Here is a 19,663-nt window from a genome sequence, read left to right as displayed (position 1 = left end):
ATTCTATTTGTATATTTTTTTACAAAGTCAACTTATTGCCCCCCCAACAATCTGGGTCCTCATTTTACCTACCTTATATAAAGGATGGAAGGCTGAGTCAACCTTGGGCCGGGCTTGAACCTGCAGTAATTGCAGGCTACTGTGTTCTAATAACAGGCTTCTTAACAGCCTGAGCTATTCCGGCCCTAGATTTCAAACTGCACTTCTCCAAATCAACTATTCCTGCTGTCAGTTTTGGAAGGCAATTTTCTTTTTGCTTCTTAACTGCCACATATTTTAGCTAGGGAAGTTTGGAGGGGGTTGTTGTTGGAGCGGTAGGAAGTTAGTCATAACAACATTTCGTATTCAAGGACATCCTGCGTCTGATGGAGACTGCCTGAAGACTGTATCCAGTTGAGTGTGAAGAGTTGATTGGACAATGTGATGAACTTGTGGGTGTGGGGCAGGGCTGTGAACTGTCAACTGGGTGTGGAAAACCTGGAAGCTTTCAGTTTCGGGTTTTCCCAGCTGTGCCAACATGACATCTCTAATAAATTGGAACATTGAGGAACCTCAAGCCTCAGAGCTTTATTTTGTTGGGGATGTTCCTTGGAACCCTGACATCCGACACAGAAACAGGAATAGCTTAGCTAAGGTGCAGGCAGAAGGCAGGTGAGAAAGATGGAGGCTAATACAGCCAGACAACACCGGTCAATAAGTATCTTGGGTGTAAAGCACTGCTGGGTGGGGAAACGCTCTTAGCTTCTAGTCCAGGGCTCTGCAAACTTGGCTCTTTTAAGCGCGGAGGACTTCAACTCCCAGAATTCCCTAGCCAGCAAAGCTGGGAGTTGAAGTCTTCCTGGCTTAAAAGAGTCAAGTTTGCAGAGCCCTGGACTAGAACAGCGCGGGGCCCCTCCAGCCGGGCGCCCTTCGCCGCGAACGGCTAAGGGAGCCGCAGTCCCGCCCGCCAGCCGCTAGGGGTAACCGCTCAGCCAGGGGGAGCGGCCGCTCTGCGAATGCGCTTCCCGCTCTATGGTGACGGTCGCCGGAGGCGGCCTGAGGAGCGGCGCATGCGCGGCGCCTGGCTGGAGCCCCTCGCCGTCCCTTTTTCCCGCTCGCTTCCTCAGTGCTGGGATGGCGGCGGCGGCGGCGGCGGCCCTGGCCCTGCAGGGGGAGCTGGCCCAGTCCGTGGCTTCCGCGCGGGTGCTGGTGGTGGGCGCCGGCGGCATCGGCTGCGAGCTCCTCAAGGACCTGGTGCTCACCGGATTCGCCCACATCGACGTGGTGAGAGGCCTTGGAGGCGCGATGGCGGGAGGGCGGGCGCGGGGGGGGGGGGGCGGGGGGCGCTCGCGCTGCTTGGCGCCTTCGGGCCGCTCGCGTTCCACATACGCGCCTCCCCCCCCCGCGGGAGGGGCGGGGCTTGATGGCGGCGCGCGGGGGGGAGCCTCTCTCTCTCTCTCTCTCTGCCGGAGTGGCGGCTGTGAGCGCGCAGGCCGCCCGGCGGGCCCTCTGGAGGGAAGGCGGCCTCGGGTGCCCGGTTAGCCCTCCGGGGCTCCTCAGAGCACCCAAGCAGGGACGCTGGAATGGTGGGGGGGGGGGGCTGCCCGCGGGGAACCGGCCTCCCTCGCGGGGCCCGGACGCCGGAGGGCCTCGCGATCCCTGGGCCGCCTCCGGGCTCTCCTTTGTTGGCGGCTCCCGTCTCAGGGCCGGGCGAGATGCAAGAGGGAGCGCCCGCCCGCCCGCCCGCCCGCCCGCAGCCGCCCTGAGGGATTTGGAGCCCATCTGACAAGACTTTTGCCGCCGCGTCTCACGAGCGGTTCTTCTTTGCGTGGGGTGGCTGCTGACGGTGGAGCCTCCCTGTAAGAGAGCAGGCTACCTTCAGAGCCTGGAAACGACAAAGAAAAAGAGCGGCTTCTGTCGGGGACTTAATGTTAGAGGAGTGATTCGTATTTGGAGCTCAGTGTTTCTGTTGGTATCTGAGGTCTTATTCTCTTTATTGATTGGGTACTTATGAGATCCTATGAAAGTTTGCGCAAGATAGCTAACTTTGTTATACATTAACCCCTTTTTCTTGGATTTGTACATTGCAGTTAACACAAAAAGAGACCTTGTATGAATGCATTTAATGGGCCTTTATCCTTAGTTTGGCTGTGGTTGCTGCAGGATTGTCAATTCATAATTGAGCTATTTATTGCTGTGAATACAACTCTTTAAAATAGATTCCCTGCAAAGTTGAAGGGTCAGCTGTTTTGGTTTTTTTTGCAAAACTCCTTAATATTGGGAGGAGTCTGTTTCAGTGTTTGTGTACTGTGTATTTGGTAGCGCCTAATTGTAAAAGAATAGAGAATTAATGTTTTCACAGAAGGGCTTGGGGTATGCAGGAAATATAAAATACTTAAAATTTCAATATAAAGAAAGAATACAAAAATTGTGGAGGATTTCAAATAATATTTTCAGAGATCCATAAATTAAACTGCTATATCCTATATTTCTGGCTTAGATAAGTGTATGGGATGGGTACAGGTAACATATTTTTCTGCTAATAAAACTTAATTTAGCTATGTTTTCTTGATTAATCTCATTCTATAATTTGAGTTCACCAGGACATAATAGTAGAACAGGCAATTGAACTTATTTTATAATGCAAAGGAAAATAAATTATTACTTGTTGATTATTGCAAAGTAAAAGCTAGAAAATAGATCTATATATTTTTAATATGCAATAGGTTGGGTACAGGTTTAATTATGGTAGGGGGCAAATCCACTGATGTGCACTGAGAACATATGCACCACAGACAAATTCCTTGTGTGTCCAATCACACTTGGCCAATAAAGAATTCTAATTCTAATTAGTCTCACTGATTTCAGTTATTCTCGTTTAAGTATGACTAAACCTGAACCCAGTTCATTCTGTTTGCATTCCAATAATTATGGGATTATCAAAGTACCTACATGAAACCTTCAGAATACAAAGAGATCCATTTGACACTCATGGATATATAAGATTGTTGTGCACATAACAGACAATATTGTGTGATATATATTCTTTTCTGATCTTGGACTGCTAATTGAAGCAGGCAGTTGAAAATATTGAGAATTGATTGAGAAATACTATTTCTTAATTTAATAATTTGTATTCCACAATGACCCGAATCCAGATTGGTGTTCAGCTTTTAACATGAAATAGTTTCTAGCTGCGTTTTTGGAGAAGACTGAGTTGAAAGCAAAGGGGTGATCTATCTCTGGGTCCTTCCTCATTCAATGACTACAGAATTGATATCTGATATGCATAAAATACACTTTTGTTAATTCATCTGAATAAATCTGGTAACTACAAGTACTATATTTCTAGATTGATCTGGATACCATTGATGTCAGTAATCTCAACAGGCAGTTCTTGTTTCAAAAGAAGCATGTTGGGAGATCAAAAGCTCAGGTAAGTGGAATCCTAAGTATATGTAGTTTCTTACATTTTTCAGCTAATTCAAATTATTGACCATTTATATCCTCCCTCCCTCTCTCTTAAGAAATCATATCCATTTGTTCCTCTGCATTTTTCATTGGACAACAGTTTCTTAAATATCCATTTTATTCAGTTTTGTGCCTTTCTAACTCACGTATTGCAGCTTTTGGTGTCTAACATTGTGTTAAAAGTAAGTAAATAAGAAATAAAAATACGTTTAAAAAGCAAACAAAAAAAATTGCACCTCCAAAGCCATCCAGATCTGGGCACTAAGTAAAATCATAAGTTGTTTAGGACTTAGAATAGGGGTCCCCAACCCCCGAACTGTGGTTTGGTATTGTGATGCGGCCCATTCGGAACTGGGCTGCGCAAGTGGCAGGCGGGGGTGCGTGCACAGCTCCTTTTGCGTTGGTGCCTCTATTAATTCATATCTGTTAGTAAGAATGTAGTCCAATATAGCTGACCCACTAGTTCCTTTCTCTAGCTTTTGGATGATAAAGTTGTTATTCTACCACTTCTGCCAGTGATCTTTGCAGTATCTCTCTTTCCCTCTCCCACCTGTTCATGTAGCAACTATTTTGCTTAATGACCAAGTCACTGGAAAGGACTGCTATCCCTAAGTGTGTATACACCAATCTTTTGTTTTTCATCTCGGTTTGGTTGTGTCTGCCTATTTGTCCTGTAGAATTATTAAATATCCATAAGGTCATTTCGACTTACTGTACAGCATTTATATTTAAATGGTTCTTGAGTATCAATATGTTTTCTTGATCTCTTGCAGGTTGCCAAGGAAAGTGTGCTACAATTTCACCAACAAGCTAATATTATTGCTTATCATGACAGCATTATGAAGTATGCCTGATTCTTGTTCTTAAGTTTTTTAGTGCTTTTTTTAAAAAAATGTCTGTTTTTTGGAAATAATTTATGTTTGTCACACACATAACTCGGTTTCTTCCATAACTTGAAGCATTGTAATATATCATACCATTTGAATTTTCTTTTTCTACTTAATTCTGATTTGGTAACATAGAATACGTGATAGCGACTGAAGCCTCATCGTCAGCTGTACATATTCCAACCAAAGATAGATTTCACTAGACATCTGCCTAGATATAACACAGTCAATTTTATTCAGTAAAGAAAATGCTTTTTTGGACCCTAACTAGCTTTTTGCTTAAAGAAAAAAGGTTGTGGAAAGAGCAGCAATCTTCTATCAATTACCCTTCCACCCTGAAATAAATCATTTTATTTTTCTTCAAACTGTTTTGATGTATTAACTGAAAGTATTTTTGAATTACTTTGTGTAATGGACTGGTAACCAGTGGAATTACAAGCCTAGGGATTTGATGTTTGGAAAAGATTGTATTCAAATGTTTCATTTGACACACTTAATTAAAACAGATATGTGCTCTTTTTCTGCAGCCCTGATTATAATGTGGAATTTTTTCGACAATTCACCCTAGTAATGAATGCCTTAGATAACAGAGGTGAGATATCTCTTTGCATCTTACATTTTTAAATGGATCCCACACACAAACACATTTATAACCTCAAATATTCTCTATATCTCTTTCAATGTATTTCATAATAAGATGGGATGCATAGATAGACATGAGAGTAATATTTAAAAGTTAATGTTAAATGCTCTGATTGCAAGCTGCTAATTTAATTGTTGCCCAGTGATCAAAGTGAACAATATCCTCTGCCTAGGGAATGGCCTTGAAGGACAGAAGAACTGCTGCTCATGCAGTAGTCAGAAATTAATTTGACAAAAATATCAGACAAGCCCCTCCCCTAAAGAGCCGTGGTGGTGGCACAGTGGTTAGAATGCAGTACTGCAGGCTACTTCTGCTGACTGCCGGCTGCTTACAGTTCAACAGTTTGCATCTCACCAGGCTCGATGAGGACTCAGATTGTTGGGGGCAATAGGGTGACTCTGTAAACTGCTTAGAGAGGGCTGTGAAGCGGCATATAAGGCCTATTGCTTTATCACACAAAGATAAAGGGAGGGAGGACAGAAGCACATTCAGACCTGTTAGATTGGTTACAAAAAAACAGTCCTGATCTATAAGGCTGTCAAGCTCTGCCCAAAAAATGACATAGAACAATCAGTCAAAATTCAGTTTATTATTTGCTTCCATCAAATAGACCGAATCTTATCAGACTAAACCGATATTAATCTTGCTCTAAGGCTGTAATGGCGAACCTATGGTACTCGTGCCAGACGTGGCACTCAGACCCCTTTCTGTCGGCATGTGTGGTGTTGCCAGCTGCTCTTGTAGTTTCGGTGTGCACATGCGCACTGGTCAGCTGGTCTTCGGATTTCCGGCACGCACGGGCATTCTGGTTTGGGCACTTGGTGCCGAAAAGGTTCGCCATCACTGCTGTAAGGGATCTATTCTGGGAGATATTCTAGGAAGTGGCTATCCTAAATCTCTTCCTCTTGTCTCCTATCCAGCTCTGGATTGTTGCTTCTTGTCAGGCACCCTTTCTTGGAATGTGCTCCCTCCTTTCTAGAAACTGCTACGTTACTGTAGTCCATCATGCCACCCCTTCTATAGGCACCAACCCTCAACAATGGCATAGGTTTCTAGAAAAAAATTAGAATAACAAAGTTGGAAGGGACCTTGGAGGTCTTCTAGTCCAACCCCCTGTTTGAGCAGGAGACCCTATACCATTCCAGACAAATGGTTCTTCAGTCTTCTTGGAAAACCTCCAGTGATGGAGCACTTACAACTTCTGGAGGCAAGCCATTTCATTGATGAATTGTTCTCACTGTCAGGAAATTTGTCCTTAATTCTAAGTTGGATCTCTTCTTTTGATAGTGTTCCACACTTTACTTCTCGTTTGCCCTCAGGTGCTTTGGAAAATAGGCTGACCACCTTTTTGTGAAGCCCCTCAAATATTGGAAGGCAGCTATTTTAGTCAAGTCAATCTTGTAGGACTGACATCACTGTACTTTCAGGAGAAATACATCAGTATTGAAGCTAGCTCTTTTGGTTCTTGGAAATCAGTAATGGTCATCTCTTTACACAGCTGCCCGTAACCATGTGAACAGGATGTGTTTGGCTGCTGATATCCCTCTTATAGAAAGTGGGACCGCGGGCTATCTTGGGCAAGTCACCGTTATCAAAAAGGTAAGATATTGTCTTTCTGGTCTCTGGTGCTGCAGCATTATAATCCTCAAAATGTATCCATACTCACTCTGCAGTAATTTTTTTCTGATTTTTTTTCTTCACTAGGGAGTGACAGAGTGTTATGAATGTCATCCTAAACCAACCCAGAAAACGTTTCCAGGCTGCACCATTCGGAACACTCCTTCTGAACCCATCCACTGCATTGTGTGGGCAAAGTATTTATTCAAGTAAGCAGCCTCTCTTGAAGGGAAAAATGTCATTCTTCTCTTGCAAAGTTCAGAAGAGTTCCTTACCTGGTTTATGTAGATTTATCGGCTTGGACTATTGTGTGGATGAGCCCATCTTATAGAAGAAACCTGGACGTAACAGATTGTTACAGTTAACACATTATCCCGTCCTGTTCAGTTGCAGCTGCCAAGAGTGCCTGTTTCCTATGGAAACTTCTCTGACATTTCTGTAATAATTCTTCAGAGATTCTTTCTCTAACAGTTGCATTGAGTGATGAATAACCAGCAGAGCCCTTTTGGACAAATTCCAGTAGTTGCAGTCTGTTCTTTATTAATAATGCATCAGATAATTTGGAAGTGGTTCAAAGAATGATCCTTAAGAAAGATCGAGGAAAGCGGTACTTTTGGCCTTGAGAAGACAACTCTGAGAAGGATATGGGGACACTTGTGAAACTCCTCCAAGGATGACCTATAGAAGACCAAAACATGTCTTTGTCACTGCATGAAATAATGGATTAAATTGGAGGAAAGCAAATTCCAACAATGCCAGAGTGTCTTCCTTAACAACAAATATATTTGAGGATAGAACTTGGAGGAGATAATAGACTGCTTTGTAAAAGAGGAAGGTTTCTTACTGGTAATCCTTGATTTATGACCACAATTGGAACTGAAATTTCAGTCACTAAGCAGACAATTGTTATGAGAGTCATCAGGTAAGCAGACCTGATTTTACCACTGCAGTTAAGCATGTTGTTAAGTGAATCACATAGTCATTAAGCAAATCCATCTTCCCCAATTGACTTTGCTTGTCTTGTCTACTGGGAAGGTTGCAAATCGTGATCATTTGACTACAAGATGCTGCAACTGTTGTAAATGGGAGCCGGTTGCCAAGCACCCAAACTTCAGTTGTGACTCCAGGAATGGTGCAATGCTTGTAACTTCAAGGGTGGGTCATAAATCACTTTTTCCGAGGCTGTCATAACTTGAACTATCATTAAACAAACTATAAGTCAAGGATTGCTGAATAATATTTGAATGCAGATCAAGACTGACTTGGACACACAGTATCTCTAACTCTTACTGTGAAGGTTTTCTCTCTCCTTCTTAAAACGATGTGACATAGTTGTTAAGTTGGACTAAAGTCAGCAAACATTCCTATAAACCAAAAGGATAATTGCTCTTACAAATGCTGTATTTGGGGGCTGGGGGCGGGGAGATGATAAGCTTATGTGCGTATTCACATCCTTTGTTCTCGGTGAAATTGTGTATCTTGTGTGTTTGAACCTCCAGCCAACTGTTTGGAGAAGAAGATGCTGATCAAGAGGTGTCTCCTGATAGAGCTGATCCTGAAGCTTCGTGTAAGTGTGAAATCCTTCTTTGTTCTTGAGTAAATGAGCCCTTTACTCTGCCTGTTGGAGGCCCAGAACCTTTCACTGCTTCTCACCAGGCTTTTTTCCCAGAGGGCAAACCAAGGCTGTTCCGTTTTCCTTGCCACAAAATCGTCTCTCTCCAGACCATTCAAATCTTAGCCCTTTCCTTAAAAGGTGTGGATTAAGAAGACTTAGAATAACTTTTTTGTCACTTTGAGTGTACACTAATCGGCATACATTAAAAGGAAATTTAGTTGCATGCAGATCTCAAAAGGTCACCACCTCCAATATACACTACATAAATATGACAGGGTAAATAAACTGTAAAATTATGCATCTACCCACATATATTACTATTCTATGACACAGAGAAACAACACAGTCTAGTTCGGATGTATACATGTACATGGTGAGAAGAATGAATCTTCCAAGTTTACCAGGCAGATGGCATAGGAAGCAAAGCTGTTACAGAATCTGGTAATTGCACTAGAAATACTTCAAAACCTTCTCCCAAAGGGGAGAAACAAAAGCAGACCGTGAAGTGGGTGTGTGGTGTTTCTAACAATGCTTTGAGCTCTAAGCACATAGTGCTTATTAAGTAATATCCTGAATGACAGAAGCAAGCTTCCTATAATCTTCTCCAATGTCCTTATCACTCTTTGTATAGACTTTCTATTTGAGGCACTGCAGCCACCAAACCAAACACTGGGACACTTGTTAAAATGCTCTTAATCATGTCTCTGTAGAAAGTGACCAGGACAGAAGGAGAAAAATGTGCTGTCCTCATCCAACGCAGGAAATGCAGAATGTAACATGTCTTGAGAATATCTCATATGTCCAGCCAAACTTATCTGAACGATATCCGCACTCACCTGTGTGGGCTGTCTTCCTAAGAAGTATCTGCTCTTTGCCTAGTAAAAGATCTTGGGCAAAATATCTTAGTAATGATTGTGAAATGTTCCATTGTTGACAGGGGAACCAGCAGAAGCAGAGGCTAGAGCAAGAGCCTCAAATGAGGATGGGGACATCAAACGGGTTTCAACGAAGGAATGGGCTAAATCCACAGGCTATGACGCAGTTAAGCTTTTCACTAAGGTAGGGCAGACTCTGTGTTTATCTTTGAACAAGCTGAAGAAAAACAACAACTGTGGACTGATTTCCATCGGGCCTATTTGCATACTAGGAAGTAGTGATGAAATTAAAGGAAACGTACCACGGTCGTCATCAGTTTTTAATTTTAAAAAGTTCTACATTTTAAAAAAATTAAAATTGTAAAGCACTTCAGTGTATCAATTAGTGATGTATTCTTTTGAAAGGTGAAAACGAGTATATCCCCTGTCCTCTAGACCTGGTAAATCTATATAGCCCAGCATGGTTGCTGTGGGGCATTGCCAGTTTTGATCAGGGATATTTAAGAGAAAGGAGGCTGTTTCCATACTGTAAAACAGGGCTCGCCAGGGCCAGGGCCCAGTAGAAGGCTGCAGCCTGTTTGGAATCAGGCTGCACAAGTGGCAGGCATGCACTCGCAGCTCCAGTTGCACAAGTAGTGGGCACACACACACGAAGCTGTATTTGCCTTGCTCCCTCACCATCCTCTTCCTTCTGCGCTGGTATAGGAATGCTAAAACTCCAAAGGCTCCCAGCTGCATTCACACTCTCCATGTTGTTTTAGAAAGGGTGCTGTTTTTCATAGTCACAGGCTGCACATTTGAGAAGGGAAAGCTGCTAAAATAGCAAGGAGGGATTATGTGGACAAATGTTTATATCAGGTGAGAGGACCGTTTTTGGTCTGGGGGCCGTACTCTATACCTGAGGAGTGCAGTGGGATAAGGTGGGGATTGACATGACCTTTATTAGTATGTAGTAATATATGTATTTATATATATGTAGCCATGAAAAATATATATATGTATATAAATAAAATATAATTATTATTTATATATATATATATATATATATATATATATATATATATATATATATATATATATATTTATTTATTTATTTATTTATTTATTTATTTATTTATATATAGGTCTTTGGTTATTCGGGTTTTCTTCCGCGTAAAATTGGAAGTGTCTTGGAAGTGTCTATATAATATATAAATAAAATAAAATAAAAATATATATGTAGTCATGAAAACCTTTGAAAGGCTAGTGCTTTCCTACTTGAAAACCATCACGGATCCACTGTTAGACCCCTTGCAATTTGCATACCAAGCAAATAGATCAACAGATGATGCTGTTAGTATGGCTCTGCACTACATCCTACAACATCTTGACTCTCCAAAGTCCTATGCAAGGGTCCTCTTTGTAGACTTTAGTTCAGCATTCAATACCATCATTCCAGACATTCTTCTAACTAAGCTAAACCAGCTACAGGTACCGGAACAGACTTGTAAGTGGATCACAAGCTTCCTAACAAACAGGAAGCAGCAGGTGAAGCTAAGCAAGTTCACATCAAATACCTGTACAATTAGCACAGGGGCCCCCCAAGGCTGTGTGCTCTCCCCACTTCTCTTCTCTCTGTATACCAATGACTGCATCTCCAACCTTTAGTGTTCACAAATAGAATACAGCATGTTTACTAATTTTGCTGTCTTTATCAAATTTACACAAAATTGCACTCAGCAATTTCAGATATTCCAGGAATTTATTATTATCAGCAAATGTCAAGATTCAGCGTATCTTTGAAAGAGTTCTGTTGCTAATATTCCCAATCAGCTCTAACCAGAGAGCTGTTAATATTTCTAGCAAGTAAGAGCATCACTTAATATTAAGCTTCCTTTCCAAATCTGGTTTTCTAGCTTTTCAAAGATGATATCAGGTATCTTTTAACAATGGATAAGCTCTGGAGAAAAAGGAAGCCTCCTATTCCTCTGGACTGGAATGAAATACAAAATCAAGGTAAGCGTTTTTAGATTAAAAGTTGAAAATAACTGAATCAGCCAAACAGTATTTCAATACTGGCCTCCAGCAGAACTGATATGTGTATTTACATCATTTATTTAGTGCTGATCGCAGAATATTTGTTTGAAGGCTATTATCATGCCAATTTGAATTTGACAAGTTGCTCTTTAAATCTTTATGCCATCCAACTTCCAAAGGACTTTGAGTGGTAACAAATAAAAAACATCAAAAAAGAAAATACAATCATTTTTATTTATTTAATGTCCACAGCCGGCCATCTCATATACGTGACTGGCTATCACACACAATTTCACAAAAAACAAACCATCAAAACAATTGAAAACAAAACCATCAAACTACAACTAAACTGGTTAAAAACTATAAAAATAAAATGTGGGAAAGTAATTAAGTTTTTGTGCATTCCAAAACATTTTGCAGGCTCCATATTTTGATTGAATACTTAGCTGAATGACAAAATCAGATTTTAAGAGCTTCCATAAGGTCAGGTTGGAGCCAATCTCGCCTCAGGAATGATGTTCCACAGGAAGGATGCCATGACGGAAAAGGCTCTTGGGTTCTGCCAGATGAAGCTCCTTGGCAGGCACAATCCACCGTAGTGCCCTTCTGCTGGACTTGATGGTACAGTAGACATAACCAGGAAGTGGCAGTCCCTCAAATAATCTGGCTTCATGTTACATAGGGCTTTACAGATCATAACCAGCACCTTGAATTGGAAGAAGACAAGCAACCAAGGCAGTTTGTGAAGCAGAGGGATGACACGGACGGTTCTGGGGTTATACATAACTGCCTAAGCCATTGCATTTTGCACCAGCTGCAGCTTCTGGGTGCTCTTCAAGAGCAGCCCCATATGGAATGCATTAGAGTAGCCCATTTGGGAGGTGACCATGGCATGAATGACTCGGGGTAGAGCCACAGGATCTACATTTCTTTCAGTATATTACATAATAATGGGATGCATAGATAAACATGGGAGTAATATTTAAGAATATTAAATGCTCTGATTGCAAGCTGCTATTGTTGCCCAATGATCAAAGTGAATACCCTCTTGTAGAAGGCAAAGGGAATGGCCTTGAAGGACAGAAAGAACTGCTTGTGCAGTTGCACAAAAAAGCCTTCCTAGCAACACACCCTCCTCAAGCCACAGTCATAAGATCAAAAGGACCACCAGATTGGCCTTGTTTCTATTTGGAGTAGTGCCACCCCATCCACCACCAAAGATGTCCTAGGCTTACAACTGACAGGCCCCAAAACAAAGGAACTTGTTCTTAATATTGTATGTGTTTGTTTTTTGCATTTTATTTGGTTGTTCACCGCCCTGAGTCCTTTGGGAGAAGGGTGGTATACAAATTAAATAATTATTATTATTATTATTATTATTATTATTATTATTATTATTATTATTATTATTATTATTATTATTATTATTATTATTATTATCTTGTCAAGCTTGAGCTGAAGCCTTCCTGTTCACCACCCAAACTCATACAGCCTCCAGATCTTGAGACAGGTCATCAATAGTGTTGTTTAATTTGCCATGGGCAAAGGGGGGGGCCTAGGGAGTCTCTTATCCCCTCAACCAATGTTGACTGGAACCAGCCCCAGAGGAAATGAGAACTACTTAGTTCAGAGAGTGTTTCCAGTCTCTAACCCATGGGGCTGGCTCAGAAGAATAGAAATAGAAATAAAATGAATAGAGTAGAGTAGAATTGAGTAGAAATCAACATATATTAAAATGAAATTTCATTGCATTCAGCTCTCAAAAGATAACTATTATACATATACACACATACATGACACACAAAAACATCACCATCTAGTGTAAATGTATACATATACATGGCGGGGGGGGGGAATCCTGCAAATTTACAAGATAGATGGCATTATGAACAAAGCTTTTACAGAATCTAGCAGTCCTGCTATAGATACTTCAAAACCACCTTCCAGAGGGGAGAAGAAACAGACCATGACAGTGGGCGCGTGGGTCTCAAACAAGGCTTTGAGCTCTAAGCACATAGCACTTAAAAGCAGCATCCTGAATAATGGGAAACAAGCTTCCTATAATCTTCTCAGCTGTCCTTACCACTCTCCATATGGACTTTGTATCTGAGGCTCTGCTAACATCAAACCAAACAGTGATGCAGTTTGTTAAAACGCTGCCAACCGTGCTTCTGTAGAAAGTGGGCAGGGCAGAAATAGAAAGATGCACTCTCCTCATTCATGCAAACTCTGGTTTGCACACTTCACTAAGCTTGCACACTTCCTCAATAGCATGATTGATGGCTTCAGAAGCCACTGAGAAATCAAAAAGCACAAGGGTAAAGACACCACCTGCATCCTGATTTCAGCCCAGGTCATCTACAGTTGAAGTGTGACCCAAGCTGACTAACCGCTAAATCCCAGCCTGAAACTGGACTGGAACAGATCTAGATGATTCATTTCCTCCAGGGTTCTTATCAGACTGACCACTTTCTCAACAATCTTCCCCCAAAGTTATCAAAAACCATCGATTGAAGGACTTCCTCGAGTTCTTTGCATTTCACAAGTGCTGGTGTGAAAATGTTGAGGATGTTTGTGTTTATAGATGTTACGTATAAAATACTAAGTACAGTAAAGCCTCAAGTTAACAAAGTTTTCAGAGCAGAGGGGTTTCAAATCAGGCCATTGTGAAGATCACTTTTGGTTGCCTTCTCAGCATTGGAACTGTTGTCCTTCAACTGTTTGAGGGCCCGTTTTTCTCTATCAGCAAAAGAGAGTGGATCATGGCAGGAACCAGGCTGTAGCCAAGGAATTGCTGTTGCTTCAGCTCAATCTTCCACCAGTGCCACCCAGCACCCCTGCCCAAAGATCCCTGTGCTTTCCAGGCTTCTGTCCCCAATTCAGATGCTCCAACCTGGGCTGCCACCACCTCTTCTCATCAGGAATTTAAACATTTATTTGTATACCACCTTAATTATTTTTACAAATAATTCAAGGCAGCAAACATACCCAACACACCTTTCTCCTATTTTCCCCACAACAACAACAACAATCCTATGATTTGAGTTGGACTGAGAAAGAATGAGTGGCCCAAAGTTATCCAACTGGCTTTCATGGCCAAGGTGAGACTGGAACTCACTTTCTAGCCTGGCACCTTAACCACGAGCCAAACTAAACAAAGCTAGTCAGGGCAGAAGGAAATCCCTCTTATAGGGGAAGTAGTCACCAAAGCCCAGACTGCTTCCAAGAATCAAAGACAAGTACAATATTTTGAGATACTGTTTGGGTGAATATTGTGCCTACCCACCAAACTTTCTCTCTGTTGAAATGGCAGCTCATTTCCAACAGAAGGTGAGTCACACATCATGGAAACTCTGGAAACTGCTGCTGTTTATTTGCTTCAGACGTGATTTGTGTTTGTAATAGTAGAGTGAGTGGGAGCTTCGTTGTCTTAATGTATGTTTGATATGAGATTGCATTCAGTTTAGAATGTTTTATAGAATAATTTCTATAAATTATTTATAGTTGCCGCTATCCAAATGCCTCCCATCGACCAGTGCGCTCCCATAGGGAGGGCCTCCTCAGGGTGTCGTCGGCCAGACAATGTCGACTGGCGACCCCCAGGGGGAGGGCCTTCTCTGTGGGGACTCCTGCCCTCTGGAACGAGCTACCGCCAGGGATACGTCAACTCCCTGACCTCCGGACCTTTAGACGCGAGCTAAAGACATTCTTGTTCCATCGCGCAGGGCTGGCCTAATAGTTTTAATGGGGTTTTTAATGGAGTTTAAGTTTTTAGTTTTTTATTGAATTTTAGCTGTTAGCCAAATTGAATAAGTCTTTTAATAATGTTCTTAATTTTTATATTCCTATTTTACTCGGCTGTAAACCGCCCTGAGTCCTTTGGGAGAAGGGTGGTATATAAATCAAAACAATCAATCAATAAATAAATAAATAAATAATTTGATCAGTTATTCTCTTCTCCTTTTCCATCTGAAGACAACAGCACATCTAATCAACAGAATGAGTCTCCTTTGGGCCTCAAGGACCAGCAGGTTTTAGATGTAAAGAGCAATGCACATTTGTTCGCTAAGAGCATCGAGACCCTGAGAGTTCAACTGGCAGAAAAAGGTGATGGAGCTGAGCTTACATGGGATAAGGTTAGTTCAGCAAATGTTTGAGAGTCTGTTGAACGCAGAGGAGTAAGCCAACCTGCTTCCTTAGAAGTAGCATTGTATACTGTTGAACAGAGCCAGAAAGCGCTATTTAAGATGAAACCCAAGGCTGACTTGAAGGCTGATAAATGGATCAAAATGTTCTTTACTGGATAAATATGTGTGAGAAAGGTTTTGAAAATATATGAAACTGAAAAAAATGACCCATATAATTAACTTTATATTTCCTGATGGAGCTATAGATACTTTCTTGTTAACCAAGGATAGAATCTTGATTACAGGATGAGCCTTCCGCAATGGATTTTGTCACTTCTGCTGCAAACCTCAGGATGCATATCTTTAGTATGAACATGAAGAGCAAATTTGATATTAAATGTAAGTTTTGGTTTCCCTGAGTTTTTTAAAATATTTGCTGTGCCGTTTCCACGTACAAGAAAAGCATCCTATTTTTGCTTCCTTTTCAGCAATGGCAGGAAACATTATCCCTGCTATAGCTACCACAAATGCCATCATAGCTGGTCTGATAGTGCTGGAGGGTCTAAAAATCCTCTCAGGAAAAATTGAGCAGTGCAGAGCGGTAAGTGTGGTGCAGCTGTGTACTTTTCTTTCCTTCTTGGCCCTCCTGAATACATGGTTTGTTTCCTGTTCTTCTCTTAAGATTTTCCTGAATAAACAACCTAATCCCAAAAAGAAGTTGCTTGTTCCATGTGCTCTGGACCCCCCCAATCCCAACTGCTATGTTTGTGCGAGTAAACCAGAAGTGACAGTGAAACTTAATGTCCACAAAGTTACTGTTCTAACACTGCAAGATAAGGTAAGTCAGCTGCGCCTTTTCCATTCAATTCCTGCTTGAACAGCATTGATAGAATGCTCCTCCCCAGAATCTGTGCCCCAAGACTGATTTTTAACATTCTTGTTTTTAATTTAGAGAGAAAGGGAGAAAGAATCTTAGCATCTGAAAGTATATTTTTATCTAACAGATAGTTAAAGAGAAATTTAATATGGTAGCACCTGACGTCCAAATAGAAGATGGAAAGGGAACTATTCTCATCTCTTCAGAAGAAGGAGAAACTGAAGGTATGAAATTAAAGCTAAAACTGGATGGTGAATATAAAAAAAAACATTAAGGGAAAAAGCACTTTTCAACTTTCTATATATTATATTTCATCAGTATTATTCAGTCCAAACTCCAATCCCACGACAATGGAATCAAACATCTTGGTTTGTTGTTTTTTTCTGAGAAGCACATTACACTGTATTCTGGTCATAATTAATTTAGCAAACATTCTCTTCTCAATTCACCACCTTTACAACTGAACTAACTCAAGGAAAAATTTGCTGCTTAACCAGGTCATCATCCCTTATTCTCCTTCTTTTCCAAGAAGCAAAAGAGAACAGTGGTGGAGGGAGCGATTGCCCTTCTTCAGCCACTTTTAAAGCAGGAAAAATTCATGAATACAAATGAAAAAAAGGACATTCCTTTTTTTCAGTGGTTTCTTTGGGCATCAAATTTATTTTTCTTGTATACTTGCTAGAAGTATGAGATGCAAGGAAAAGGGTACTTACGATGGGAAAAGTGGAAAGGGATATATGAGGATTGGACACTGACTATGGAAGTGGAAGAGATAAATGAAAGAGAAAGAGGTTTATGGGAAAGAGCTCTGAAGTTTTCCTTCTATCCTGAGCTGAACTATAAAGAGGAATGCCTATTGGGCTGGAAGATGACATGCTTGCAGTTAGATATGGGGTTGAGTAAGAATGTATTTTTAGTCACTGTTAAAGCAACTCTTTGTGCTGTCATGGAAGAAATAATTCTGAAAACATTGACTTTGGTGCTTCCATAAAACTTTTACATCTTTTGTCCATGCTCCTATCTCTAATATGGTGCATGCATCTCCCATTTTTTTCCAGTCAAGCAAAGAACTGACTATAATTCAATGTTTTACCAGCCTTAAGTGTTTGATTATTATAGCAGTTTTGTAGGTTGCTTTCATAAAAAATAGCATGTGTCCTTTTTCTGATTTCCTTTCTTGCTTACAGCAAATAACCACAAGACGTTGTCAGAATTTGGGATTCGAAACGGCACTCGGCTGCAAGCGGATGACTTTCTGCAGGATTATACCCTACTGATCAATGTGCTACACAGGTGAGGAAGGTCAAATCCAACTTTATGAGATATTGCTGAAATCAGAATTCCTGCGAAAGAATGACAAGAGATCTTGCTAGTACAGAGATCAAATCTGTGGCTTTTCTTGGGCAATTCCAGGAACCTAGAGGAGGTTCAGAAACACTTCTCATTAACCATGCAGCCATGCCCATATAGAAGCTTATTGTTGTCTGTATCTTTTTGAGCAGCGAAGACCTTGCAAAAGATTTGGAATTTGAGGTTGTTGGCGATGACGTCGTTGGTCCCAAATCAGAACCGTCCACCAAAAATATCACCAATGGGAGTGATGACGGAGCACAGCCCTCAACATCTACAGGTAAGAAAAAACAATATTGCTGGTGTATTTTGGAAGCTTTGGCAGCCATGTTGCATGTTGTAATGTAAGCTATTTGAAGAGAACTAGTTTTGTACATTTTTTTAATATTCTATAAAACACAGATTTTACTTAATCCTCTGAGTAAGGATTACACCAATTTCTTTCCTACTAGGTTGGGCTTGTCCTCACAACCATTTGTCTTCCTCCCTCCTTGGTTAGACATTTTAGGAATTAAAGTGGTTTAGCAATTCATATCCTTCACTGCAAATGTCAGGTTGGGACATATTCATAAAAGATTGTTCTCGAACAGCAGAAAATACTGATAGAAATAAAAAATGCAGATGATTCCGGTAAACGTGCATTTTAAAGAACTGTAAAAGCCAGTTTGCTGTATGGTGCTTCTTTCTTTTCCAGCTCATGATGATGAAGATGATGATGATGATGTTATGATTGTTGAGACTGAAGAAGGTTCATCAAACAATGCCGATGACACAGAAACTAAGAACCGCAAGAGGAAGCTTGATGACAAAGAATACACCGGTGCGAAACGAATGCGATCGGAGCTGCCAGATGACAAACAGGATGATGTGATAGCTCTGGACTGAGGGCTGCCATGCCAGAGCTTGTGCCAAAAGGCCAATGGACGGGAGGTGTGAATAGCTGCATCAGCCCGATTTGCAGAATCTCTGCCATTGTCATTCCGTCACATTTAGATCTTCCCAAGTACGCTATTTGAAATATACTGGATTATCTTATCCACTCAAGCACAGTCACAAAAATTAAGCTCTCTATAATGTTTGAAAGCTGAATTGATAAAGGAAAACAAAGGAACCTTAGTGAAAAGTTATCAATTGGTAAATTTTCAGAACATTTCAATTCTGACTTAAAAAAACATTTCTTAGCCTAGTTCTTGCAATTTGTCACACCTTCAGAGCTAAATCTGAAAATGAAGGTGAGCTGTGTTTCACGTAGTCATTGGACACCATGTAAATTACTGTAAAACAATTTACTCCATCAGCTGGTAGTGCCTGCTGTGTGAAAAATGGATGTTGGTGTAGTGTTAGAGTTTCAGATTATTTATATAGGATGTTATGTAAAACTTAACTGCTACTCTACCAGCCATCTAATGGACCAAGTAAATACATCAGCTGTAAACTACATCTGTTTGCACAAACCACCTGTGTGCTGACCTGAGGATTTGTAAAGTGACTTCATAATACTGTACTAATTTTGATCTTAAGTATCCACAAACATACTGCAGGGCTTTTGAAAAATATTCTTTGTTGGCATTGAAAAGGGAGGGTTTTTTTAAATAAAAAATTTGTCACTGATTGTCAGAAAAAAATCTTTATTTGCCATGAGAGCATTTAAATCAACTTCTTAAATGATTTCACTATGTCAGAATGTGAAAAGTAGGTGGAGATATCTTATCCCCAACTGCAAAGGATAGCAAAAATTAATGCGTTTCCATAAAGAGAGAAAGGAATGTGACACCAGAAAGGAATTCCATTTCTCTCTTGGGAGATGGCAGATGCAACTAAAGACTTCTCATCATCTCATAGTTAATTCAAATGATGTTCTAGCTAATTAAACAATAAGCATGTAGAGTAAGAGGGCTGCCGGTTTCATTTAATAATCAGGAGAGGAGAAAGCGCTCCAGACCATCTATTACCTACAAAATGTGGCCAGAATGAAACTGCTACAACAGGTCACAAGTTTATACAGGCTACGTTCCCTGGCAGTAGTTGGAGCAGATGAATCTTTGGTTTTTCCAATTTGTTTTGCTTTGTATAATCCCTCTTCAATCTCTCTCATATACACTGGGTTCAGATACTACTCCATTTAAGTTAAATCTAGCCACCCAAAGTCAAGGGTAAGACAGGCAGCATACAGATTCAATGATGTAACAGTTGCTGTATCCCCATA

At 40.9% G+C, this 19,663-nt stretch overlaps 1 protein-coding gene across 2 annotated transcripts; it reads left to right on the top strand.

Annotated features, from left to right (window-relative positions):
* Positions 1–1,038: 1,038 nt before the first annotated feature.
* On the top strand, positions 1,039–19,069 carry UBA2 (ubiquitin like modifier activating enzyme 2). Of its 2 annotated transcripts, none has more exons than XM_058155193.1 (17): positions 1,039–1,263; positions 3,332–3,415; positions 4,224–4,294; positions 4,865–4,929; positions 6,479–6,579; positions 6,685–6,806; positions 8,097–8,164; positions 9,150–9,271; positions 10,983–11,082; positions 15,079–15,239; positions 15,536–15,629; positions 15,719–15,831; positions 15,913–16,068; positions 16,235–16,331; positions 17,295–17,400; positions 17,610–17,737; positions 18,152–19,069. In XM_058155193.1, exons 1-17 carry the CDS (start codon positions 1,114–1,116, stop codon positions 18,340–18,342), a joined length of 1,929 nt encoding a protein of 642 aa, XP_058011176.1. In that variant the 5' UTR covers positions 1,039–1,113; the 3' UTR covers positions 18,343–19,069. The 2 variants fall into 2 exon arrangements, with proteins under 2 accessions (XP_058011176.1, XP_058011177.1); XM_058155194.1 differs by lacking the exon at positions 1,039–1,263 and adding an exon at positions 1,464–1,947.
* The last annotated feature ends 594 nt before the right edge of the window (positions 19,070–19,663 follow it).

Source organism: Ahaetulla prasina, chromosome 12 (genome assembly GCF_028640845.1).
Source record: "Ahaetulla prasina isolate Xishuangbanna chromosome 12, ASM2864084v1, whole genome shotgun sequence".
In the NCBI taxonomy this organism is placed as follows: Eukaryota; Metazoa; Chordata; class Lepidosauria; order Squamata; family Colubridae; genus Ahaetulla; species Ahaetulla prasina.
Note: the sequence above shows the minus strand (reverse complement) of the source record. Positions and strands in the feature narration are given on the sequence as shown.

Bases quoted from the DNA above. Each gene is read 5' to 3' on its own strand.
- UBA2 (XM_058155193.1), top strand. From the start codon at position 1,114: ATGGCGGCGGCGGCGGCGGCGGCCCTGGCCCTGCAGGGGGAGCTGGCC. The intron at 6,807-8,096 runs GTAAGCAGCCTC...TTGAACCTCCAG, and splicing joins TGGGCAAAGTATTTATTCAA to CCAACTGTTTGGAGAAGAAG. The intron at 17,738-18,151 runs GTAAGAAAAAAC...TTTCTTTTCCAG, and splicing joins ACAGCCCTCAACATCTACAG to CTCATGATGATGAAGATGAT.